The following is a 27,318-nucleotide window of genomic DNA, read 5'->3' as shown; positions in this document are numbered from 1 at the left end:
CATTTAACTTGGGCTATTTCAAACTCTCCTCTGCCATAGACGCAGACAACCAAATTGAAATGATGCACATTATTTATAAATTATTTACCATTTCTAAATATGCTTCACACGACTGGCTTCGCTGAGGTGTTACATCCATCCCTGCAAGCTTCATAAAACAGTAGCAGGCTAAAGTTGCACAGTTAACATTAATTCTCATCAAAGAGAGAACGGCCTTAGCAATTACCCTGAAAAAGGTCAGATATCAAATTTCTTTATGCTGACTTTGATGCCAAATTAGGTCACACTGAGGGCTCAGATATTGTATGACTTCTGCTCTTTCTGTACACTGTGTCATCAATATATGGTGCCACTTTTGCTCCCCTGACTTATGAGTCAGTGAATGAGCATTAATATTTCTTCAGAGCATAACGTATCATTTGGTGCTATAGTTTATTTATGTGTATTTGTATGTAAGAGCTTAAATAAATATTTAAAATCAAACTAGAACTATAGGGAATAAATGAATTTATATAAAGGCCTGTTATTTCACAAGTTTTTTGGTGTTGCTTTGGCTGTCAAAATTAATTATGTTGTGTGGTGAATTGAAAGAAAAAATTCAAATAAAGAATCTATTAGTGATGTTCTAGTCTTATCGTAAATATTTTAAGAACTTTAAAGTTCCTTGTAAACATGTTTTTCACACTTAGGGACTGAGATAAAAATCTGAAGTTTACTTAGTATCAGAAAATTCAGGAAATTTTTAACATGGTAGGGTATTAAATATTTTTAAAACATCTTTTATTGTAATGACATTTTAAATATTTATTTATGCATAAATATTGCCATAAAATTTCTAGTTTTACTAATTCTGATCCATTATTTTATCAATATTTACTTTCAATGGCAGTGTTAAATCTTATAAAGTGACCTTTTAAATAATGAAGAATTTATGTTATTAGTTCTAAAACTGCAAGTGGTGGCAATATCATTCTGACTTAACCGACTACAATTTTATTAAATAATATAAGTTCAGTGGTCCCAGGGTCATTTGATTAGGAAATATTTAATGAAGGCATTAATATTTACTCCTACCCAACCTCCAGCTGGAATTTCATGCTGTGAGAGCACCAGGTTAATTGAGTTTTATCGCAAAATCTCTAGACCACTTTAGAAATAACTGTAATGCATGTTCCCTAAGGTCTGATCTATGAGAAGTGAGAAAATAGAAGAAAAAATGATTAACGTATAACTAGATTCTGCTGACATCTTCAGTATAGATATTCATTAAAAGTTTCAGCAACTAATGAAGATTTCTCTGAAAAGAAATTATGAGTCACTTTTACTTCCAAGCTCTGACTAGGAATATGAGGAAAAAATGAAGTGGTCTTGCTTTAGCCAATAGAAACACAAGAATATGTACGCATCGAATTTTCTGTAGCTCAGTAACTTCCATCAGTGGCCAATTTTTTTTTTTCTGATTCACTCATGGGACTACACCTGTCAGGAAAATAAAAATGTAACTAGCCCCCCGCCCCCACTTCCATTTCCACTCTTTTAATTTTTCAGAGTATAAAGAGTATTGAAATTTGGTATTTATATTTGTATTTTGTAACCCAATCAAATGTAGAAAGTGTAAGCCCAGTATTCAATTTTGTCCACCAGAGAATAGTATAAGGCAATAACTATAGTGCAGATAATAATATAAAGTAACTAAAAATAATTACCCTTTATTGAGTTCTTACTGTGAACCAGGTGAAATTCTAAGTGTTTTATGTATGTTAATTTATTTGATCTCTACAACAACCTGTTAGGAAATACTACATTGTTATCCCCATTCTAAAGGCAAGGCAACTGAGCCACAGAGCTATTCATATATCGCTGAAAGCTACAGAGCTACTATGAGGTAGAGTCCAAATTTGAATCCAGGCCATTTAACTTTGGAGCCTATATTGCAAAGAGGTTTACTGACAGAGCTGCACTCATCCAAAATTTTTAGTCAATTAAATGAGTGGCCATATTGTAGGAGTATGTATGAACCAGAGCCAAGAGAAGAGTTTTGTTCTCTGGAACTGAGGCATGATCGCAGCAAAGTAAAAGAAGAAAAAAAGAAAGAGAGAGAGAAAAAAAACAACAACAGATGTTGGCAAGTTTCTTCTGAAGGCAGACACTCTCTGTTTTCTTTTTACTTGATTATATGTATTGTAGTTCTTAGTTTTATATATTTTAGAAATAATTTTGCTTGTTTATTTAATGTTCCTTTACTAATATTTTGCCCATTTTTAATCTTCTACCAATTACTTCCAGATCATAAATTTCATATGGGCAGGAGCTATTTGTGACTTACAACTGTATCCATGGTTCCTAATACATAGAAGAAATTTCATTGTTGAAAAAAAAATAACGAATACTGAATAAGAAGGAATGAATTTGAGAGAAAATGATGATGTTTGCTGAAAAACAAATAAACAAATGAACAAACAGGGAGTTGTGTGTGGAAGAAATACAGTCTAGAGCCCATCAGTGTCACTTAGTATTTATATTTTACTGAGCATCTTTGAAATCTTGGGTGCAGAATTTAGACCCAACCTTGCTTCTTTTTCTTAAACAACAACCCTTAAAGTATAATTAAAAATAGGTTCTGAATGCTAAATAAGATTTAGCAAATTACCTACCTCACAAGATGCTTCTCAGTGACAGAGCCCAAGAATTTTTTAAGAGTTGAGGCGGAGCCACAAAAGAGTGAGTAAAGACTTGTTAACCACCTGTCAGAATGGCTATCATCAATAAATCAAAGAACAACCAAGTGTTGGCTAGGATGAGGAGAAAAGGTAACCCTCATATCTTGTTGGTGAGATTACAAATTGGTACAGTCACTATGGAAAACAGTTTGGAGGTTTCTCAAAAAATTAAAAATGGATATATCTTTCGATTCAGTAATTGCACTTCTGGGTATTTATCCAAAGAAAATCAAAACAATAATTTGTAAAGATCTAAGCATCCCAATATTCATGGCAGTACAATTTACAATAGCCAAGATATCGGCCGATCGACAGATAATTGGATAAAGAAGTTGTGGTTCACATATACAATGGAATATGACTCAGCCATGAAATCCTACCATTTGCTATGACATGGATAGACCTAGAGGTTTTTATGCTGAGTGAAATGTCAGAGAAAGAGAAATACCATATGATTTCACTTATATGCAGAATCTGAGGAACAAAAAGAACAAATTAATCAAAAACAGACACAACTATAGAGGACAATTTGGTCATGGACAGAGAGGAGGAAGGATAGGGGACTGGGAGAATAGGGTGAAGGGTTAAAGAAGTACAAATTAGTAGCTGATAGATGGTCACAAGGATGGGAGCACGGCATAGGGAATGCAGTTAGCATTAATATATTGGCTAGGTGGAAAACCAGAGGAGAGAAGGAGCAATTACGAGGATCATTTTATAAACTATATAAATGTCTAACCAATGTACTGTATACTTGAAACTAATAAATTAATAAAAAAAAATTTAAAAAGAACTGTTAACCAGAAGTAGGAGTTAGAATGAGCATAAATAAATATTGGAATATCAAAGACATAGCTAGGTCCAAGTAACGAAGACTAAAGGTGGAATTCATCTGGGAGGAAGCTGAATAAGATCGTTTAAGAGATACTTTAAATAGAGAAGTTTTTTTTTTCTTTTTCTAAAATAAACCAACATTTGGAAGTTGAAGAGACAGAGAAGAACTAGCAAAGGAGATAAGGAGTAGCCAGTGAAATAGAAACAAAAACATGAGATTGTAGTATCTTGGAATCACATGAAGAAAATGTTTAAAGTAAAAAACAACAGTCAACCTTGTTGAATACCGCTAAAAGGTCTAGTAGAGTAAAAATTGATCCTTAGATTTAGCAATGACCTGGTTATTGTAACCCTTGAAGAGAGTCATTCTTCTGGAATCAAATAAGCAAGACTGCTTGGAATAGGCTCAAGGGAAAAAAGAAATTGAACAGTGACTATCAACAATTTTTTTCAAGAAGTCTTGCTGTGGAAGGAATGGTAAGGCTAAGATAACCTTTTTCAAAGGTTAGAGGTTATTTTTGTATAGTTATGGGAATGATCTAATAGGGAGACAAAAATGAATGCGAAGGAGAGATGATATAAGGGATTTTCTAGAAAGATGTCCTTGAGCAGTCAAAATGAGAAGGAATGGGATTCAGTGTACAAAAGTGAAAGAGTTGGCTTTTATTAGATGCACACACAATTTATTCATAGCATATCAGTGAAAGCAAGGCAGAATATATGGGCATACATACAAATGGTGGGAGCACGTGAGGAACCCTTTCTTCAGATTGTCTTCATTTTCTGAATGAAATAGGAATGCCAAGAAGGTGTGGAGCTTGAGGACAGAGGATATGTAGCATATTTATTCAGTACAATTGGATAATAAATGGACTAGAAAAATGTTATAGTATTACCAGGGAGCTTGAAAATCTCTCTTGTGGTTAATATCATGAACTGAAACTTTAAGTATGATTTTGTATATTTCTTCAGAGTATGTTGATAATGGGATTTAAACTAGACAGGGAGTTTAGCTTGTGAAAACAATAGAAGGTAAGGACAATGTGGTTGAAGGTACATTGAAGGGAGTTAGTAAATTAATAACCACAAACTCTAGATTGGACAGGGAGAGACTTAAGGAAATAAGATGGGTACAGGACAGTGAAAGAGTATTACTATCAGTAACTTGTAAATCCTGAAGGCGTTGAGACTCTAGAGAGAAAGAGATGGAATAATAAGATGAGATGGACAGAAATGCAAATGCTTAAATTTAAACTTAGGGACGGGGGTGTTGTATTTTTTACCCTACACATGTTTTCAATCTCTTTAATTTGAGAATTAAACAACTATAATTGAAATATCATTTCCCATTTATTTGTACTAATATACCCATTTTTCAGAGCTGAGAATCTCACAGAACTGGGATTGAGGAGTATGATAATTAGCAATGTCAGAAAAAGGGGCTGGGCAGCTAAGAGGGCTTCAGGTGGAAGAATTATAAATGCTCCTTAGAGGGAGGCCTCGCTGAATTGATGGTCAGTTGCACTCAGACCAGGAGACTGATGAAGGCCACAGGTTAGGCCAAAGTCCGTCTATTTAATGCAATGGAATTGGCAGTTTAAGGGTTCCCGATTCTCTTCAGAACTTGAAAAGTCCTTTTTATCTCCTCACTCTGGCCCCACTTTCACATCCACTGTTCATTGTATGTGGTGCACTTAGGCAGCTTTGATACTGCTCAGCGCCCTGTGTCTGCAGGGCTGAGCTCCTTGCAGTGATCATGGACACCAGCAACAGATGCAACTGATTATGTAACAAATGAAGCCATGGTGTGGAGCACACAGCCAAACTGGCATTTGGCTCATTTCTATTTCTATGGAGTGGCATAGCCAATTACTGTACCACTTGGACAACATGTATTTTATTTTTTAAAATATATCTTTTAAATATATATAATTGTCTATGTAATTATCATAACCACAGTGATGATCCTGGCTCTTTTGAATCTCATTATGGCCCTTCTAGTTTTTCACTGATTATCCTTATCGGGCTTTAAGAACTATAAAGTACATTCTCATACTCCATTTGAATTTGTACTACTAGCATGGGATAGTTCTTTTTTTGTTCTCTCTCTTTTTTAATATATATGTGCAGAATAGGCACCTAAAAACAAGGCGACAGACTGCACTGAGAAATGAATAGGTTCAGAGACTACAACTACAAACTACCTTAAAGGAAAACTCATTCTATTTTCATTACCTTATATCTCTAGGTGCCAAAACTTGCATTTAATTTTAGGTTTTAGAGGAGATTTTATGTCTACCCATAATCTGTTTTCATACACTTTGCCCAGGAGAGGCTAGCTATTTTCGGTTTAAATTGATCCACCGTCACCAGGCTTGTGGTTGAACACAAAGACTAAAGGACATGATTCTCATAACAGCTTCTAATAGGCTTGGACTACAAATATGCTTATTTTAAATGTGGAGAACATCTAAAAATACACTTTTTGAGTTTCAGAGAAGTTGTATTTATAATTTCACAGAACAGAAAATGTTAAACTTAATTTGATGCTTAACACCTAAAGTGTTATTTTCAAATTACAGAAATGCTTTTTGCATTCTAAAGTATCTTTATAAGGCAGTATAATGATTTAAATAATTTTATTTAGAAGAAAGCTTACTTACAAAGAAAAATCATTTTTTACCTAAAATTAAGTTCAAATGACAGATACACTCACTGAACAAGAACTATCTGATTCTTAAAAGTATTTCCAAGATCAACAAATTGTCAAATTTATCTGATATCAGGCATGGAAAAAATTTAAATTCCAAAATTATTTTTCGAATTCCTAATTATTAATTTGTATTTTTAAACATTTGATCTATACACTAAACTGACTCTCACCTGAAGACATAAAGGAGAGTTAGTACAGTCTACTTTGGGTATTATGCATATATTTTACAATAAGAAATATTGAGAATTAAAGTAAAATATGAATGGCATGGCACTTCTCAGTAATCAATAAAAGAATTTCTTTAGTATTCTCACTTGATAATTATATAGATTATATAACAAAATCTACAAAACAAATTTCTCCATAAATTTTACTTCCCATAGTGAAATTTGACTACTTTTCAAGAACATGAGGCATAACTTACAACCTAGTCGAAATACATAAGCTACATTAGATTGATTTTCTACTACATGATAAATTTTAGATAATGAAAATCCAACTGATATTTATGGAATGTAACCAAGAATGTTTTTTCTTTTTCTCATTTTTAATAATAATAATAAACAGGTCTAATTTATGTGAATGGAGATTTTAATATTAAGGCAAACAAAAAATGTTGATTCCCAAATATTCCTGACCAAAATGAATAAATAAAGGCTAGAGGATTGGGATGTCTTCCTTCCTTTCTTCCTTCCTTGTTTTGTTCTTTCTTCTTCCTTTCCTTTCCTTTCCTTCCCTTCTATTTTCTTTCCTCCTGCATATCTTTTTTGTTTCTTTCCTTCTTGATGAACCTCAATAACTAGTAGAATTTTCAGAAAATATTTTAAAATATGAAAGTAAGATTTTATTTTTTTCCCTTCTCACTGTAATTTGCATTTGGTTGCATCTTCAAGGGAGATTTTCAACAATGTCTTCAGAAGAAATAATTTCCATAGACAAAAATAAAATAGTCTCATCAGAAGTCACATTTTATTGTTTTTCTTTTACAGAATATTCTGGAGCGCTTCCTGGTGTCCCTACTTCATATGCTGCTTTGCTAAGAATTAAGAAGAGTTCATCTTCATCCCTCTTTGGGTCAAAGACCAGACCACGATACAGCAGTCCTTCGTTAGGAACACTGAGTGTTTCTTCACCGAATTGGCGAGGGGCAGCTCAACATTATTACTCCCCCATCAATCTTTATCATTCCTCAGATGCCTTTAAACAAGATGGTAAGTGCCAGAGGAAAATTACACCTGTTGGAGTTAAATAGGCAAGGAAGACTTTATTCAAGATATATATAAATGGAATATTACTCAGCCACAAGAAGAGATAAAATACTGCCATTTGCAACAACATGGATGGACCTCGAGATAATCATACTAAAGGAAATAAGCCCGACAGAAAGTTGAAAATCACATGATATCACTTATATGTGAGATACAAACCTAAAAGCAACAAACAGGACAAACAAACTGAGACTCAAGGACATGGACAATAGATTAGTGGTTACCAGAGGAAAAGGGGAGGTGGGAGGGGGGATGTAGATGGGGTAAAAGGGTCAACTATGTGGTGACAGAAAGAAATCTATGATTGGTGAACACACAATGCAATATATATATATATATATATATATATATATATATATATATATATGCCTTACTGTTGAATTGTACACCTGAAACTTACTGGATTTCATTAACCAATGTCACCATAAAAAAAATTAAAAAAAAAAAAAAGACTATTGCAGTAGGAGTTAAGACTATTACAGTGATGGAAGGAGGTTAAGCCCAACTCCTCTAAAACAAAAATGGTACCATTTTTAAGATCTGGGAAAGTAGCAGACATTGAGGAAGAGGTGGTCAGTATGATTAGGTCATCTGTGCTTACTCAGTGGTGGTTATCAAAGGTAGATTCTTACCCTCCTAAAGAGACTAGGAGATAGGGGCTTTCTCCCTTTTGTTTTTCCTTCCAGTTCTTTTTTTTTTTTTTTAATTTTTCAATTACAGTTGATATACAATTTTATGTTAGTTTCAGCTGTATGACATACCAATTAGATATTTATATAATTTACAAAGTGATCATCCTGATAAAACTAGTACTCATCTGACACCATACATAATTATTACAATATTATTGACTATAATCCTGACACTATACTTTATATCCCCATGACTGTTTTGTGCCTATCAATTTTTACTTCTTAACCCCTTCCTATTTTTCTATGGCTGAGTAATATCTCATTATATATGTGCCACTTCTTCTTTATCCATTCATTTATTGATGGACACTCAGGTTATCTCCATATTTTCCCTAGAGTGAATAATGTGGCAATGAAATATGGAAGCACATGTCCCTCTGAAGTACTGTTTTGGGTTTCTTCAGATAAATATCGTTAAGTGGGATTCCCGGGTCCTTCTTTGTCCTTTGTTATAGCCTTTATTTTAAAATCTATTTTGTCTGGTAAAAGTATTGCTATGCCAGCTATATTGTTTTGTTTCCATTTTCATGAAATGTCTTTTTCAAACCTTTTACTTTCAGTCTGTATGTCTTTTGATCTGAAGTGATTCTCCTATAGGTAGCAAATATAAGGGTATTGATTTTTTATCCATGCGGCCACTATATGTTTTTGATTGGAGTATTTAATCCATCTACATTTAAAGTACCTGTCTCCTTATTTTGGCTGCCCCTATATGTTCGTTTCTATGTATTAGATAAAGCTGTTATGTCTCTCAATCTTAGTAGGGTGGCCTTATGTAGTGTTCTGTGGGGTCCAGTGGTGCATTTTCCCTGGTCACCTGAGCCAGGTGTTTCAGGTATGTCTCTTGTGTGGGTTGTATGTGCCCTTCTGTTGTAGTTGTGCCTACAAACAGTAGATCAGTGGGAGGGATTGACCTTCAGGCTGATTGGTATGAAAACTGGCCAGGACTACAGTGAAGGAGCTTTTGTGCAGGGGCTAACTCGGTGGAGCAAGATTCTCTTTAGCAGGGCCGTGGTGCCTGCTAGTCTGCCCTTTTGAGTGTGTTGATTGTGGAAGGTGATTGGGTGGTGATTTTGTGTGGTCTTAAGCTAGCTACTGGGTGTGTTGGTTCTGAGGCCTCCTGGAAGGGCTTCTGTTGCAAAAGGGCCTCTCCTTGGGCCCTGTCTAGGGATACTCGGTATAAACTACAAAATGATCTGCGATGCTTGTCACTTGTGCTGGGCTTAGAGGTTCCTGGGAGAGCTTAAACTGCAAACTGAGGCCAACCACTACTAGTGATAGGCTTGGGGCTGCTTACCAAGACATATGGGGCACACCAAGGCCAAGTGCTGCTTGTTTGGGATTTGTGAATCTCTAAAAGATTTTAGGAAAATCTACAACACGAGCCAAGGCAAGCCCTATAGGAAAAAGCCACTGGTATCGGTTAGGGTGGGCCTATAAATTGGGTGGGGCGTCAGGGAATCACCAGAGTGGAGCCACAGCTTTAGCTAGGTTGTTAGGGACCCATATATGATGCCCTACTTTGTCTGCACACTGGGTGATGGGAGGGCTCAACAAAGGAACAGTTGCCTTTGCCAGTACTTTTATCTAGGAGAAAGCTGCCCCTCTAGCCCTCACCCTGAAGCCAGACAGTTTATTTTCTCCCTATATGTCTCTGACACCTTTCAAGCTGCTGCCCTAGCACTGAAGCTTAGAGTGAGTCCATCTGCAAGTAAATCCATGCTCAGGCCCTTAAGAGGAACATCTGGAACTCTAGCAGCCCTCCGTCTCAGTCAGTCACAATCTCTGCTGGTTTTCACAGCTAGAACTTGTGGGGACTTCTCTTCCCAGTACTGAACCCTAGTTTGGGGAGCCCGATGTGGGTTGGGACACCTTGCTACTCAAGGAGGACCTCTGCAGGTGAGATATTTCCCTTGATTTTTAACCCATACATGAAGGTGTGGGACCAACTCATTTTGAGTCTCTGCCCCTCCTACCAGCCTCAATGTGGCTTCTTCTGTATGTCTTTAATTATAGAACTTCTGTTCAGCTAGCCTTCAGGTGATTCTCAATGATGGTTGTTTTGTAGTTTAGTTGCAATTTTGATTTGGTTGTGAGAGGAGGCAAGCACAGCATTTACCTACTTTGCCATCTTGACTGGAAACTGGGCTCTCTCTTGATAATTACATTTCCTAGAATGGCTCCCATTCTCTGATAAGTCCTTAAGAAAGACATCCCTGTGTTTTAAAACTGGCAAGGAACTGAAAGAAGATTTACATGTGACAGGGACAGAGAAGAAATTTATACTTGCAATTTTTAAAAAGAAAATGCTCTAAAAAAAGGAAGATTAGGGGACTATAGTTAGTAAGAAGCTCGTCTAAAGTTTAGTCAAGCTGAGGAATATGTTAAGGCCATCTTGGAAATGGTTAGTCTTCTCTTCCACACCTTTAAAATTTTTTCATGTATTTAAATATAACTGGTACAAATCCTAAATTAGGATTAAGACTAAATATATTCATAGGCTGAAAGGAAAATACAAAACTTCTAAAGGACAACTTGACAATGAATATTAAGAACCTCAAAATACTAACATCCTTCAATCCTATGGTTTTATTTCTAAAAATTCATCCTGCATAATGAATTAATAAATAATGTATACAGAAATAAAAGTATACACTTAGCACTATTTTTGAATGGAAAATAAGAAATTATCTAAATGTCTAATACTAAGACATCCATTAAGTGAAGGACTACTATGTAGCTATTAACATTATGGCTTGAACAACATTTTCTAAATGTTCTCTAAGTTTGTTAATTTGGGATATATCAACTAAACAATACAAGGTTAATTAACAGTCAGAGAGAAGCATTAGCGCCTGATTATGGCAAATTCTGTACTAGGCTCTTTTGTATAGCTTATATCAATTTAACAAATATGTGAGGTTGATATCCTTACTGTCTTCATTGGAAATGGAAATTTAAAGGCAGACAAGTATCTTTGAAAGGTTACACTGTTAAATAGAGTTAAAGTGCAAAATTCGACTGAGTAAATTCAAAGATCTAATTGGCTTTATTAAGTGATTCATGAGTAGAAAAGCCTCCCAGTTTGCAACTAGAAGAGTACTTAGAGGGATTGTACGAAATGTAAGTTTTTTACAGACAGAAGGGTGTGGCATGGGAGTCATTAGCAAAAGAAAAGAAAGGATTATTTTTAGGCCAGGTCATTTTCTTTTGGGAGGAAGGAAATAGCAGGGGTTTTATCTTGCAGATTATCTCACTAGTATTGATCAGGAAATTCCAGACTGCTTGGTTTAAAATGCCACTCCTTGGAGAGGCTGAAACTACAATTAGGTTAGTTATTAATTTTGGTATGATGACATGGCTTAGCAAAGTGACTCCATTTGGCTTGTTTCATTTCTTTTTCTTTTTCTTTTTGAACAATTCCTACCTTTTGATCAAACTCTTTGTCTGAGGGATATGATCAAAATTTAAGTCATTAGCACCACTCAGCTACTGCTCTTTAGTTCTCACATCTTTTACTAATCCTGTGTGATATTCACAGGTCATGATGTTTTTGTTTAATCCCTTTGATACTCACGGGTCATAGCTTTAGGTTCATAATCCTTAAATTCGTCTTTTCTTCATTCTCTTTTTAATGTTCTACTTTTAGGGAGATCATTTGCTTATCAATTAGTGACTACAAACATGTATTTAAAACTTAAGAGGGAGATTATTATGCTAATTTATGGAGCCATAGTACCCAAGACCCCAATCAATCAAAGGAAAACCTCCCTTTTAGGCCAAAAGGCTTCCTCAGTGATCTGAAACTCTGTGATGTTACTGAGTTTCGGCTTCCCCAAAGTATTGATCTAGGTACAGCAGGTGATGTTGGCCACAGCACAGATACCTCCTTGCTCAACTAAAAGATAATCAAGGGCTATTTAAGGTTCTCGAGAATTAAAGAAAGGTTATTTCTGTATAGATTTACATTACCTAACCAGGGAACTAGAGCCCTGCCAAATTTAGCAAACTCAGAATCATGAAAAGACAGCTGGTAGGTCCTTTCTAGAACAGTTTAGGAATGCAGTTAGACAATCTAATAGGCATTGCCGAACTATGCACCAGCAATCTAGGCACTCATAGGCTCAAGGAGAAAAATCACTACCACAGAAAAGTATAAATTTAGTCTGGAGCCCCATTGTCCATTTGAGCCACAGGTAGGTTTGGTTTTCTCATAGCCTGAAGTTACCCCCTTAGCAATGGCCTGGAATAAACAAATGATGGCATTAGCCTCCCAGGCCAATGCCAGAATAAAATTAAAAAAGAAAAGAAGGAAAGTTTTCATGTTCAGCTAAAGTAGTAAATTTTGATCCAGCGTCTTGGTTGGAAGCAATCTATATTCATGTCAAAAGTCTCCAGCCTTTGCACAGCATAAAATGTCAGATGCAGCCTTCTTTAGCTGTAAGATATGTAGTCAAGGCTCAGTGCTTTCCAGTTTTGCAGCAATGTCAGAGATCAGGAGAACTTACTAAGATCCTTTTCAATTAGAGCTCAAGGGCTGTCCTGCTCTAATGACCCTTCTGGAATACACAATAATCAGACTTTACACTATAATCAACAACATCCCTTGAATTGGGGTCTGGAAAATCTTCCTTACCCGCTTAATAATAGGCTTGAGTATAACACATTAAAGACATACAGTAACTGGTCATACTAGCATGAGACAACAAGGGATCAGCAAAAGGTTATATATCAACAAACACAGGTCTGCCGGTGACGATCTTGTGTGGAGTTTCTTTTCCTTCATGGGGACGTCATCCTTTCAGCAGGAGAAAGCTTCAGTTCATCCAGAAAACATACATACTACAACAAGGACATATTGATAACCCATATTAAGTGGCAGTGGAATTCAGTTCAGCCGCAGGTGTCCAAAGGGTTCAGCGGAAAAAGGCCTCAGGGGACAAACAGTTTTTCTTAAATGCACTATGCTGAGTGAAGGAATGCAAAAACCTTCAAAAATGGAGTTTGCCAGGGAGCTTGGAAGAAGAAAGTGGCTGTCTTGGGTTTTTCATAGCCCTGACTATTACTTTAATTTAGCCATTGTTTACCCATCTTAATTTCTCTGCTTTAGGAGCAGACCATTGCCATGTTACAAGGACCTCAGAATGGCAAAAGTCTGGCAATGAGGGGTTATTTTTTGCAGAAGCAGAATGAATTTCATCCATATGTGCCAAAATTCTTAGAGATTTTGTTGTTGTCCTTGCATGAAAGTCAGCTAGGGCATTTCCCTAATACTTGAATTTAGTCCTTTTAATGTGAGCCTTGATCTTGATGACAGACAATGTCCTATGCCAGGACATATCACACTTTCAAGAACTTTACATAATTTCTGAACTCTTATAATGTATACAAACACAATATAAAGAAAGCTTAATATTACTTTTTTGATAGTGCTTCCCATGTAATTTAACATATCAAATAAGCCTAATTAGTTCAACATCCCCCTTTTTTATAAAGAGAGAAACAGATCCTTTGATATTTTCCCAGGACCTTCTGAAAATTTTCAAAGTTAGTTTGGGGTCAAAAAAGACTTTATTTAGAATTTGAGTCTTCAGATGTTTGTCGAAAATATCAAAAGATTCTAAAACACTTGACTAAATAGGATCACAGGTTATTTTGAAGCAATACTTAATTATTTGACCAAAGTGATATTAAAAGATTTCAAAGACAAATACAGAAGGTTAGGTCATTATTGAGAAGATTCAGTTTTCTTAAGTAATCAAAGACCTGATTAAGGCAGCATAAAACAGAAAATTATTTTGATAAAACACAGAATCTTTGCTTTCTTGACAGATTACTTAAAAAGAAAAACCTTTTAGCAGATGAAAGAAAATTAAGTTTGGAGTTTACATGAGCACACACGGTAGAGAAGAACAACTTTCCTTTACTCTCAAGGTCTTTTTGGCTGGTCTAATAAGACATGAGACAGATTAAGAAAAATAACCAAATTTAATACATACATATGTATGTGTGGGAATCCTAGATACCTGAGAGAGTCAGAGACCACACAGGTTCAGAGACAGAAAGGGGCTCAAGGAATAAAAAGATATCCTGACCTAAGGATGAGGTAATGCACCTAGGGGGCTTTAGAGGGTCATTGTAGGATGATAAGAAGAGCACATGTTTAGTAAATAAAAGTTTCTCATATAGCTGAGTCAAAAAGAGATTATTGCTGATAATCTCTTATGGGCAAGGCTGCTAATTCAAGTTTTTCTAAGTGGTTAAAGGGAAGGGTGGAAATTTCTCTTGACCTTGAAGCTAAAATCACCTCTACTTCAAAATAATTTGCATACTACCGAGGCACATCTTGAGGGTGACTCGTTCTGAACCCCCACAACACCATTGGTATTAAATTTAATTTTCAAAACCCTTATAAAAATTCAATTTTTAGCCAGCTTAATTACACAAGGTAAAATTCACTCTTTATCTCTCCAACTTTTTGTATATGTTTAGTTTGTCCTCATAGCCAGAAGTTTAGATAAAAGTATTCACATTTTTCTTAATGAAAAATCATCTTCATTCTTTATGTCATTTCTTACTCCAAAACACCTCCCACTGTCCTTGCATATAGTCACCATTCTTATTACTATTAGTGTCAATTAATATACTAGAATTTTAACCTTTAAAAGTGTTAATTTTTAATAAGCACTAAGAAGTAAACAATTACAAACTATCCTTTATTAGCTATTTGTGGCTTGGAAAATTTATAAATACTTTTTATTATTTTGTAGAAATGTGCTTTCTCAAAGTAAATTTCTCAGCATGGCACAAGACATGTTTACTAAAAGATGCAAATTTATCTTTAGTTTGTCTGCAATAGGAAGCCAAAAGTAGATAAACTTATGTTCCATAATTAATATTTCACTTTTTTTCTTATTTAGAAATGACCTAGATGTTTAAAAATTTCCATCATTTAATTTAACATCAAAACTTTAAAGTTTCAGGTTACTGAAAAGATTTGGAAAACTTATTTGGAAAGTTCACCTAGAAGCTTTTTATCCTACTTACATATATATTTAATTTACTAACTCTTGATTATGTTTAGATGCTTATAAAAATTTTATCACACACTTTTTTTAAATACAAATTTTGTAACAGAGATAATGTGAATTTATTTGACTGGTAAACCGAGATAGACTAAAGTTGTTTATCTGAATCGTATTTAATGTTGATAACATTGTTACCATTACCATTGGGGGTGATCTAAATCCCTCGTTGCCCTGATGGAGCTGAGGGAGGGCCTCAGCTCTCTCCATCAATGCAGTAAAGAATTACAGATCAGCGAATTTTAGGAAAAGTAGGATTTATTAAAGTACATTTCAAGAGAGGTTCTTGAACAGAACATGCCAGGGTTCTGGTGGTATACTTTAAATTGTGGCCGTGATGGGTGGTTATAAGGGTGGTGCTAGGTAATTGGAGTAATTGGCATGTAAGTTAATTTTGATTGACATTTTACTGTTAAATAACTCTTTGTCTACTGCAGTTATTTGGATTTCAGTCTGTTATAATTATATTCATGAACTTCTGGGCATATGTATGATATTTTAATGATGGCATAATGAGGCTAAGTTTACAAGGGTCAGTATACATACTAACTGTGCAAGCACTTGTGGCTGGACTAAACCAATGGTTAGTTTTATGTTGTTACTTCCTGGTATTTCAGGATGTAATGGTAATCTTTAACTGTAAAGTGGGTGATTTGAAGAGGTCCTAAGGGAAATTTCTGGGTTGTGCCTTCATTTCCCCATTGCTCATATCTACCCAACTGCCTAACAACATATCTATTTTAATTAAACTAACAAACTTAAACTAACTTTTATTCTTTAAAAGTTATCTTAGATCACATGAAATTGAAAAAATTAAGTTTTCTATCTTTCTGAGAGCACTTAAACTTCAACCCCATTAAATAGATCTCTTTTGGAAATACCATTCGGAGGTGAAAAAATACCATACATTTACAACATACGTGTATATAGACACACGTAGACAGATGTAGAGAGTCCTTTTTGTCATGAGACAAGTACAATAATGCAAAACTCACCAGTTTATAAAAGAACAGTTGGACCCAAATTTTGTTTTGGCAGTTGGAATAAGTTAAATTTATCTACTCAAATGACTAAGGCTTTTACTAATATTTGTGGAAAATACACTTGAGTCGTATTTGTCCTTGACAAGTCAAGTGCCAAATGGCCTTTCCTCCTTTTTTTTTTTTTTTTTTTTTTGAATGAGAATGGCTTTCCTGAAAATTTTATTTTAAGAAGATGGTCTATGTAAGAGATACTGGAGAAGACCATGTATTTATATCTCATAGGAACAGGGAGAGAAATGCAAGCTCCTCCTAGAAGGTCTTTGGCTCCCTAAAGCCAATATTTACAAGACTTTTGAGATTAATATGGAAGGTTTTTGGAGTGGTAAAAATGAATTGGTAGCTTTTGAATTGTTTCTGGAGCCACATCTCTGGTCCCATAAGGACTAGACTTGTAAAACAAGGACTGCTGTTTATAACACCTCAAAGGATTGGGTTGTTGCCTAAATGATACCAAAGGACTGACATATTCATCCACCTATTTTAGTGATGTTTCTTTCCCTCTGGGTACATTTAGCTTAGGGGAGAAGACCTAAAAAAAAAAAAAAAAAAAAAAAAAAAAAAAAAAAAATTCCTACAGGCTCCAAATTTCAGCTTTTAATGTGGCCAAATTTCTGATCAAAAAGTTATTTAATCTTTTGTAATGTCTTTGCAGTTTTCAGCCAGTACTAACAGTAAATATTGCTGGATGGGCCCAAGAGTGGCAAAGATTACTACCTTCTCCAAATCCAGAGTCACTTCCAAAAATAGTCAAAATGTCACCATTGGGGCAATCTAAGTTCTTCATTGCTCCAGTAGTACTGGGAGGCCTCAGTCCTTTCTGCTGATGCAGTAAAGAATTACAGATCAGCAAAGATTAGGAAAAGTAAGATTTATTGAAGTACACTTCAAGGGAGAAACGGACTACATCAAAGAGGGCTGTAGACTTGTAGAGGTGGGAAAGTATGTCATATCTATGCTGTGATGAGTGGTTATAAGGGTGGTGCTAGCCAATTGATGTGTGAGGTCATTTTGATTGACAGTTGGCTGTTGTATAACCTATTGTCAATTGCATATGTTCCTTCCCAGAATTCAGTCTGTTATAATTAGATTTATGAACTTCTGGACTCATTCATGATGTTATAAGGATGGTATAATGAGGCTGAGGTGAAAAGAAGGTTCAAGTACTTCTTATTGCACAAGTGTTTATGGCTGATCTAAACTGAGGCTATGCTATAGTCATTTATTTTTTTGTACTCCAGGATATAAGGGTATTATTATTTGAAAAATGAGTTTTTTCTGGGAGGTCCTAGGGGCAGCTTTGTGAGTCAGGTTATCAGTGTCATTTCTATGGTTAAGGAGCTGGGTCTTTGCCCTCATTGTTTGTGGCTACCTAACTACCTAACAAAAAGAAAGAACCAACAGCCCGTATGTCCCAGGCAAGCAAAAAGCCAAGACAAGTTCTTAGGATGTAAAACAAGATGAGAAAATAGAATAGAGCTGTCCCTGGGAGAGGAAGGATCAATGCTCAATTGGTTTGGAGTTGGAAAGGAAGAGACAATGTAAAATTTTAGTTTCCTCTCTCACTGGCCTCAGGAGGTAATCAATCAATCCATTTACAAAAAAAAAAAAAAAAAAGTTTGAACATCTTCTCAGGGTTTCAGAAATTCTTTATTGGAGCCTTTAGGGCTTTGACCTAGGGGTTAAAGAAACCTGAGAGGAATCACATGTAGCTGTGAACTCAAAGATTTTGTTTTGCCTGCACATGTCAAAGCCAAAAGAGAAAAGAACAAAAGTTTGCAGCCCAGAAAGTAGGAGGTTCTTTAAGGAAATGGCGCCAAGCCTGGAGACACAGGTGAGCTAGCATTTGAAGACCTGACTCCCTGATGGCTTCTAGGGCAGGAGTCTCCAACCCCCATGCTGTGGCTCCATACCATTTATGGCCTATTAGAAACCAGGGTGCACACCAGGAGGTGAGCAGTGGGTAAGCAAGTAAAGTTTCATCTGTATTTGCAGCTGCTCCCCAGCACTAGCATCACCACCTCTGCTCCACCTCAGATAAGCAGACATTATATTCTCATAGGAACACCAGTCCTTGGTGCCAAAAAGTTTGGGGACTGCTGCTCCAGAGGATATGTTATATAGGAGGAAACTCATTAGTCATGGTTGCTAAGGAATTTGGGGTCATGGGCCCTGCTGATTGGTTGTGGCTAGAAAAGAAGACAGTTGATCATTGCATCAGGTCCTGATGTCAGTCATGGCATCTTTCTGTCTGGTTTCAAGAGAATCCCAGAAGGGTGTTCTACATTCATGGATATAGAGCTGCAAGATGTTATCTTTATTTTGATCTAAACTCTTCTGCGATCAAAAGACCTGAGGCTTTGTTTTTAAGACTGTTTGATGAGGACCTAAGAGTTTTAGTGATTAAAGGAGTTGTCATGCAGTATACCGAAGGATAAGGAAAGAAAAGAAGCGAGTGAGCCTCAGGCCAGTTTGAATCAAGAAGAGAAGAGAAAAAGTCATTTTAAAGAGGTGAAGATTTCATGATTACATAGCCACGGGTGGTGTTATTTTAAATAGGCAACTATTCAAGTCTTTTCAGAATGGAAAGGCAGTTCAGACAGAATCACTAGAATGAGCACTCACATAAAGGAAGATAGAGGGGAGCAGTAAGAGTTAGGTTTTTTGTTTTAGATACTTTATATCTCTTTAATTTTTCATTAGCTTTTTGCAATAAATCTTTCAATGAAGCTACTTTGGAATTTTGAAATCTTTTGTTAGCTTCTACGTGACAATTAAATAGCTATCTTATTCTGTTTGATTGATTTGGGAACCCTTACTTTCAAGTGCACTTTTAAAATAATTTTGTCTAACTGGAAATCTCACAATGACCATTGAACCGTAGGCTGTCTCCGGCAAGATTTCCCCTCCTTTGCAGCTTCTGAGGCTATAGTTCTTAAACATAAAATAAGTAGGTGTGCCAAAAGGTGGCACACTCAATTCTTTGGATATAAAAGATCCATTTTTTAATATTCACTTGAAGTTCTCTCGCTGAACCCACTCCAGGTCAAATCAGACCACTCTGATCCCTGACTCAGTCCATTTTTTAAGTTGGACCCAGTTTAAAATTTTACTCTGGAAGAGGCTGGAACTGTGATTAGATTGCTTATTGACTTTTGGTTTGGCAATATGGTTTTGTTGGGATTCCTGAACAGAGAGATGGGATACTTAGGCTATAAGCAGGAAACAGCATTTATTGATGCCGGCATCAGCTCAGAGGATTCTTATCCAAAGGCTGAGCTATGATTGTAACATAACGGGTAGTTTTATACAGTCTTGTCATTCCTACACTGCTACAGATATAAGGGAGAAGATTAATTGGTTGGCAAGCTATGAAAAACTGATGTTAGCCAGAGAGCTCTTGAGGTGGGGGAAGGGCAGTCAGGAACAAACTCATTGGAGCAGGAAATGGCCAGGCAGGGTCAGGCTGCCATAGTTTAGCAAGAGCAATTCTATTTTGGCCTGTTTTTCCTTTTTTTTTAACATTAGTATAATCAATTTTCATTCACATATCTACAGATTTTAAGTCTAATACACTTTTGAATACACATTTATGATTGATGAAGGACTGAACATTCAAAGAAGCAATTTTTAAAACTAAACTATTTGGAAAGATTCTAGAAATGATGCTGTTACCGGAAAGTGGGTTTCCCCTCTCAGTGCATTGTCCAGGGTCTCGATGTCTCAAACAAAGACTTGAGCAAGACATCAAAACAGAGCAGAAAAGAGTAGCTTTATTAGAAGGGAAAGTAAAGCAACAGTACAATTCTGGACGTGGAAGCAGTTCTGAGCAAGAGAAGAGCAGTTCAAAAGGCTCTAGGACTCAATGGTCCAATAACAAATTCTTTGCGGTTTTTATCCCTATTTGCTGTGGGTGGTTACTTTTCTTAGAGCAGTGGGCTTTCTTGATTGACAACTAAGTTTGACAGGACTCAGTGACTCATCATTTGCTTTCTGCGCATGTTCGTTCCCAGAATTCAGTTGGTTATGATGACACTAATGAACTTCTAAGCATATGCTTCATATTATAATAATGATATAATGAAGCTCAGGTGAATCGAAGGTCGTTAGGGTCTTCATTGTGCAGGTGTGAGTGACTGGCTAGTACCCAATTATCTGCTTACTTGTTTCCTTGTATTAGTTACTTTCAGCCTAAAAATGCCTTCTGGCTTGCTTGATTGTGGGCAGAAAAGGGTGGACCCTTTCTAGAATAGGATGACCTCAGAGTCTTTGCAGGTAAACTTGTAACCCCTTATCTAACCGTCTTGCTTAATCCTTTTCTAAGAGCCATGACCCCCCTTTTAATTGGTACGGATGTTGAGGGACAGGAGGTCTTGTCTTCTGTATCTGCTTCCTGCTGAGAAGGGTCATAGTCTCTGCCTATTGGGGTTTCATGGAGCTCTTTCCCTCTGCCTTAGTCAGGACAGGGTCTTAAGTTTCCTGCCAAAGTGTCGCCTTTGTACTTAGACAAGAAAAAGATACAAACTTGTTACTTGAATCATATCCTTAGTTTTCTGTTATTGATTTAGCTATCAAGCAGTTAAAAGAAGACAGGGTTGGTTAATATATTTCATAAAAGAAAAAAAAAACTTGAGTTAAAAGTCCCCTCCCTACCCAGACTCTACTCCGGCCCTGTCCTGACCTAAAGCCGTTCCTGCCTTATAATGGGCCAAGAAAAATGCTGAATTTCCATGGTCTTTATCAATAGCCAGAGAATCTGAGTCACTAGTTTCAAGGTAATCATTTAAGTTACAAGAAGAGGGTCTTTGTTTTTTTCTTCCTTTTGTTTTAGGCAAGCTAACCCTTGGTTGACCTCACAGATTGCAAGGATCTTGTCAGTTTATAATCCCTTATTTTTTTATTTTTTACACCTACAGTACCTGGTCTTCCTCGGTGGTCTCCCATCCAAAACTAACCAGGCCTATCCCTGCTTAGCTTCCGAGATCAGGTGGGATCGGGCTTGTTCTAGGTGGCATGGCCATAGACACAAAGGAGAGGGTATTTCTCCAAAGAAAGGAGGAAAGAAAAGACACTTTACTAGGTTTCTGAAAAAGATTAAGAATTCAATTCCAAACACAAGAAAACCTATGCCACATGATTATGCCAATTGTTGCCATGTGAAGCATCATCTCATAGTATGGGAATTTAAATTTTATTTGAGCATAGTGCTAGGACCTTAAAAATGTTAAAATTTTCAAAATACCTTTAACACAAATTTTTAAATGCCCATAATGCTCTGTAAAAGAAAATATCAAGAGAAGTAGAAAAGAAGCCACAGACTAGGAGAAATTTTTAAAAGGCATATCCAGTAAAAGACTATTATCTAAAATATACAAAGAATTCTTGAAACTCAATGTAAGAAAACAACCTGATTAAAAAATGGGCCAAAGACCTTAGCAGACACCTCACCAAGGAAGATACACAGATAATTACATGAAAAGATGTATCACATCATACGTCATCAGGGAAATACAAATTAAAACAGCAATGAAATATCACTATACCCCTATTAAAACAGGCAAAATCCAGAACACTGACAACACCAAATACTAGTGAGGATGTGGAGCAATAGGAACTCTCATACATTGCTGATAGGAATACAAAATGGTATAGCCGCTTTGGAAGACAGTTTGACAGTTTTTTATAAAATTAAACATACTCTTACCATAACCCAGCAATTGTGTTTTATGATATTTATCCAAAGGAGTTGAAAATTTCTGTCAACAAAAAACCTGAAGCTACCAAGATGTCCTTCAGTAGGTGGATGGATAAATACTGTGGTATATCTAGACAATGGACTGTTATAAAAAGAAATGAGCTATTAAAAGAAATGAGCTATTAAACCACAGGAGACATGAAGGAAACTTAAATGCACATTAGTAAGTGAAAGAAGTAAATCTTAAAAGGCTATATATTGTATGATTTTAACTGCTTGACATCCTGGAAAAGGCAAAATTCTGGAGACAGTAAAAAGATCATTGTTTGGCAGGGATAGGGGCTTGGGATAGAGATGGCTATTCAGGAAGTGAAAATACTCTAAATGACATAACGATGAATATGTTACTATATATTTGTCCAAACCAATGTATAAAACAAAGAATGAAACTATGGACTTTGGGTAATTATGAGTCAATGTATGTTCATCTTTGGTAAAAAAATACACACACACACACTATTCTAATGAGTGAGTTGATAATGAAAGAGGGTGTGCATGTGTGGAGATGGGAAATCTCTATCCTCTTAATTTTATTATAAGTCTAAAACTGCTCTAAACATAACAAAACAAACACAAAAACAAAACAATAGTCTTTAAAAAATCCCATTCAATTAACTTTAATATTATACTCATTAGGCAGAGATGTGTTGGGAGTTTTATTCTGTAGGCATCATTATTTTATGGGACGACACCAAGATAGAATGTGCAGTCATGTGCCACCTAACGACATTTCAGTCAACGACAGACCACACATATGATAGTGTTCTCTAAGATTATAATGGAGCTGAACTTCTTATAAGAAATGGAAAGATATGGGGTTCTAGAGAGAGTTTTTTCTCTAACAAACACAATCTCTGGGAGGCTTGTCAATACATTTCTTCTCAGTCAAGCACCTCAATTTCGAGTGCCACAGATTATATCCTAGTCAGTCACTGTTCTTTTTTAGCACAAAGTAGCCTATTCCCTGAGTGCTACACATTCAGAGGGTGCTATAGCCCTCTCAGATCTAGCTTGATGATGTTCAGAGTATATTGCTGTAAATTCTTTGTTGAGGACCTAAGATTCTGTGCAAGAACACAGGGCCACAGAAACTGCCTTAATAAATATTAAGTGCCACTGCCACTTTAGTGAAAGCTTTCTTTTGTAGTGTGGAGTTAACCTATCCGTGTACTCTGGAAATATTTTCAGGTTGTAATGAAGTAAAGCAGAGGTAAGTTTTATTTCTTAAGTAGATTCAATGCCAGAGAAAGCTCGTCATGCCAAATAGAATCAGTGGAACCAAGAACAAATTTCCAAAGTCAAAATATTGAATCTTTAGTTCCATACTCTCTCAATGGTAAATATCCATTTTTCTTAATACCACGAAGTTCCTTAATCTGACCACTACTCCAACGTACAATAACCAAAACCACATTGCCATGACAATTCCTTATGGAATTGTCTCTGTCTTATTTTCTTATTTCTACTGATCCTAAGGCCACCTTTTACTCCCTCCTGACAGTCACTCTTATGGTGATCTATGCCTTACCCAGCCTGTTTTCCACAATGTTTCTAATCACTCCAGCCCACATTTCTGTCCATGGAGCAGCACTGACAGCTTCGATGTTCTATTTTTAAACTTGTGGAAGGAAACAGGGAGAGGGTTTGTGAGACAGTGTTTATAAAGTCTACAATAGTGTACAATAATGTCCTAGGCCTTCACATTCACTCAGCACACACTGACTTGCAGAGCAACTTTCAGGCCTGTAGTCTTTGTTTGTGGTAAGTGTCCTATACAATTGCCTACTGTATTCAGTACAGTAACACGCTGTGCAGTTTTATAGTATAGGAGCAATAGACTCTACCATATAGCCTAGGTATATAATAAGCTATACCATCTAGATTTGTGTAAGTGTACTCTGTAATGTTTGCACAAAGATAAAATTGCCTAATGACGCATTTCTCAGAACATATCCCCATCACTAAGTGACATATGATTGTATTAAGTGATCAGAACTACAGGATACTTTTATATTTAGTATATTTTTGTTCTACTCCTTTGTTCTCTTGTTTCAAATGTAAGTTAACATAGCTCACAATGATAAATAAAATACAGCCAGAAGCACAAATTAAAACATGTGAAAATGATGAAAACAACAAATATTGGAACATAAAATAGAGCCAGGCTTGTGACTAATTCAAAGCGTCTACTGATACCTGCTATAGGCTAGTACCGTTGGGGTAATTAGCAGTCAGGAAAGAAATAAAATCTGGTCAGTTGTATATTTCTAAGTGTTTCAAGGATTAAAATGATATAGTTATTGAGTAGAAACAAAGATATTTCTGACACTAAGATCAGACGAATTTTTCTGGAAGGCCCTTATTAAGAGTTTATTACTCGATGTAAAGACCAATGACCTGAGCATTATTTTTATTGTGTACATAACAATGAGTTTCATCTGCTTCAGTAAAGGCAGATGAAACCTAAGCAAAATGAGAATTAATTATCTAAAACTCTGCTCCTTAAGTCTTTAATATACATACAATCACATGTGAGTCGTGTTAAAATAGAATTCCTTTCAATAGATCAGGAGTAGGACCAGATAATCTGCATTTATAAAAAGTTTCCAAGTGATAGTGATATTGCTGGCCTGCAGACCATACTTTGAGCAGCAAGGCTCTAGCCTGGGAACCAGTTTGATATAATTGAAGTTCTTTGGTGCTCTAGTTCAATCCGTATTTAGAGTATCGGGGAGAATGGATAGTCAGTATTTTTTGAATAATCTTCTATAACTATTGTTTTCTCATCTGAGCACTTGATATATCTTGGCTAGGTGTACTTTAAGTTTGTTCTCTCTGACAAGAGCCTGACATATGGCATTTGTCAGGTAATTCCCTTTAGCCTTAATAGAGAGTAAATCTGGGGTTGACATGCTCTTGTGAAAAATGAGAAAACTAACAGAGCCTGAATACAAAGTCATCCCACTTCAGCTCAGAGTTAAACCCAGAAGTACTCCAGGTAGAGCTAAAATTTTTCTAAGAAATGTCAAATCCAGTTTGGAGAGCAATTTGAGAAAGCAATTCCACTTCTGTGTATACAATCTGGAGAAACTCTCCCACACATGCATAAGGAAATATAAAAAGTATGTTTACTGCAATATCTTTAATAGAAAAAAATTAGAAACAACTTAAATGTCTACCATAAGGGGAATGGGTACATAAAATCTGCTTTTTCAATCATTTGAAATTTAAAACTTTAAAACTGTTCCAGTAAATAGACTATATCTTCATGAAATAAAACGGATATACCTCAAAACATAATAGTTAGTGAACAAGGAAGGTATAGAATATTACACATAATATGATACCATTTATGTAAAAAAAATAATATATAGTATTTATGAATACATATATATGATACATTTTTAAAAACATGAACTTGAAACAGCAAATTGACTATGGTGTTTACCTATAGTCAGAGGACAGAGGGAGAATGAGAGCAGAGAAGCAGTACCAGGATAGGGAAGATAGATGACCTCAACTATGTGATCTTTCTTTTTTTTTTTTTTTAAAAAAAAAAAAAAGACTAATATGATGACACCTATAGGAGGTAGAATCTAAAAGGGCTCACCATGATTCCTACTGCCTGGGGTTTACAGTATAATTCCTTCTCCACCATTGTGAGCTGAAACTAGTAACCTAGAGAATAGATTATGACCAAAATAATGGACTATACCCCTCAATATTGGGTCGCAAAAGACTCTGGCTTCCATCTGACATCCATTTCAAAGAAGAATGCTTAATTGGGACCCAAATAAACAAATCTTGACTGGTTATAGAGATTGGTTGCCCATTATTATACCAATATGTATTATTATACCAATCATTAAACCAATCTGTTGAAATGATCACAAGATAACACAGGAAGTCAGAATAGATGAAATTTATGAAGAAAACTTTAATTTTGTAGTATTGCAAGAAGTCGCTGTAGAAAATGTAGAAATATGGTAGACATCAACAAAATAAATGAGTTACGTGTTCATTATCTCACAGTCTCTCTCTGTGTATCAGAAAAGCTAATGTGGTTTAATTAGTTCCTCTGGCCATGTGTCTCTCGCAAGGTGGGACTGCAGTCTCATCTCAAGGCTCACATGGGTACAGATCCACTTGAAAGTTCACTCACCTCATATGATTGTTGAGAGGATCCAGTTGCTGAAATTTACTGATGGGCTGCTGGCCAGAGGCCAATCTCAGGGGGCTTCTCCCCAGGGTGGCTCACAATGTGGTACTGACTTTCAACAGCAGGAGCAAGAGAAGGCAAACAAATGGCCTCGGGAAGATTACAATAGTAAATCGTTGACACTTGACTGAGGTGAGAAAGTGGAGACAATGAATGAATAAAAATATTTGAGCTAGACAAATGAAGGGGAGAAGAAAACTAGAGCTGTATCTGGAAGAGGAAATGGTGCTCATTGGAGTTGAGCCATCTGAGAAGTCCTCAAAGATTATTTTGCTTCAACCTGATATTGTTACTTTGGGCAATAACTATGCTTACTTCAAGTTGTATTAGTGCAAATGTTCCACAGACCAAGAGGTGTTATCTAGTTAAAACGACAACAACAAAAACCTGAGTTGTTAACACTCTAAAGTAGTTCTTTGAATTTACAGAATATAATTCAATTGATTTTAAAAATTAACTAAATTTTAAATTAGAAATTCTTATGGTTAAGTAGACTAATTGAAAACCTTTAGGAGTCAGCACATCAAATACCTGTTAAACATGTCCTGTTTGGGGATTTAGCAATGTAGTCAAGAATTAAACCACTGCTGATAAAATACCTGTCCTTCCATTTATAAATGAACAGCCGATACATTGGTCTTTGATTTAATCTCTTTTTGTTGTGGTGGTTTTAATATTATTAAACTTAACTAAGTGTAGGGTGCATCTCCTATTTTTGATGAGATGGTCGAGTTTATATATTTTATCTTCATTGCACAGAAGCAGTCTGGATTGAGTCTGACTAGAAAGTTCAGACTTTTACTACAGGAGACCATTTCTGAGATTCAGAAACTATAAATGCTACCTCAGGTGAAAAAAAAAAAAGGGTTTTTTAGAAGCAGTTAAAGAGATTATATCTTACTAAAGTTAAGCACATAATTTTGGATTTCTCTAATTCTCTCAGTGATAAGGACAACTGCAATTTACACAACACTTGGAGTCTGCCCAGCCTT

At 35.8% G+C, this 27,318-nt stretch overlaps 1 protein-coding gene across 4 annotated transcripts in view; it reads left to right on the top strand.

The window, feature by feature from the left end:
- The window catches only part of CNTN5 (contactin 5), a 1,096,099-nt gene that overhangs the window by 633,581 nt on the left and 435,200 nt on the right, over positions 1 to 27,318 (top strand). For all 4 annotated transcript variants that reach the window (XM_016134020.2, XM_016134019.2, XM_016134021.2 and 1 more), the window contains one exon: positions 7,257 to 7,478. In XM_016134020.2, coding sequence (XP_015989506.2) covers positions 7,257 to 7,478 — 222 coding nt within the window. The remainder of the gene's footprint in view (positions 1 to 7,256; positions 7,479 to 27,318) is intronic.

Source organism: Rousettus aegyptiacus, unplaced genomic scaffold (assembly GCF_014176215.1).
Source record: "Rousettus aegyptiacus isolate mRouAeg1 unplaced genomic scaffold, mRouAeg1.p scaffold_m13_p_5, whole genome shotgun sequence".
In the NCBI taxonomy this organism is placed as follows: Eukaryota; Metazoa; Chordata; class Mammalia; order Chiroptera; family Pteropodidae; genus Rousettus; species Rousettus aegyptiacus.
This window is presented reverse-complemented; position numbering and strand designations above follow the sequence as displayed.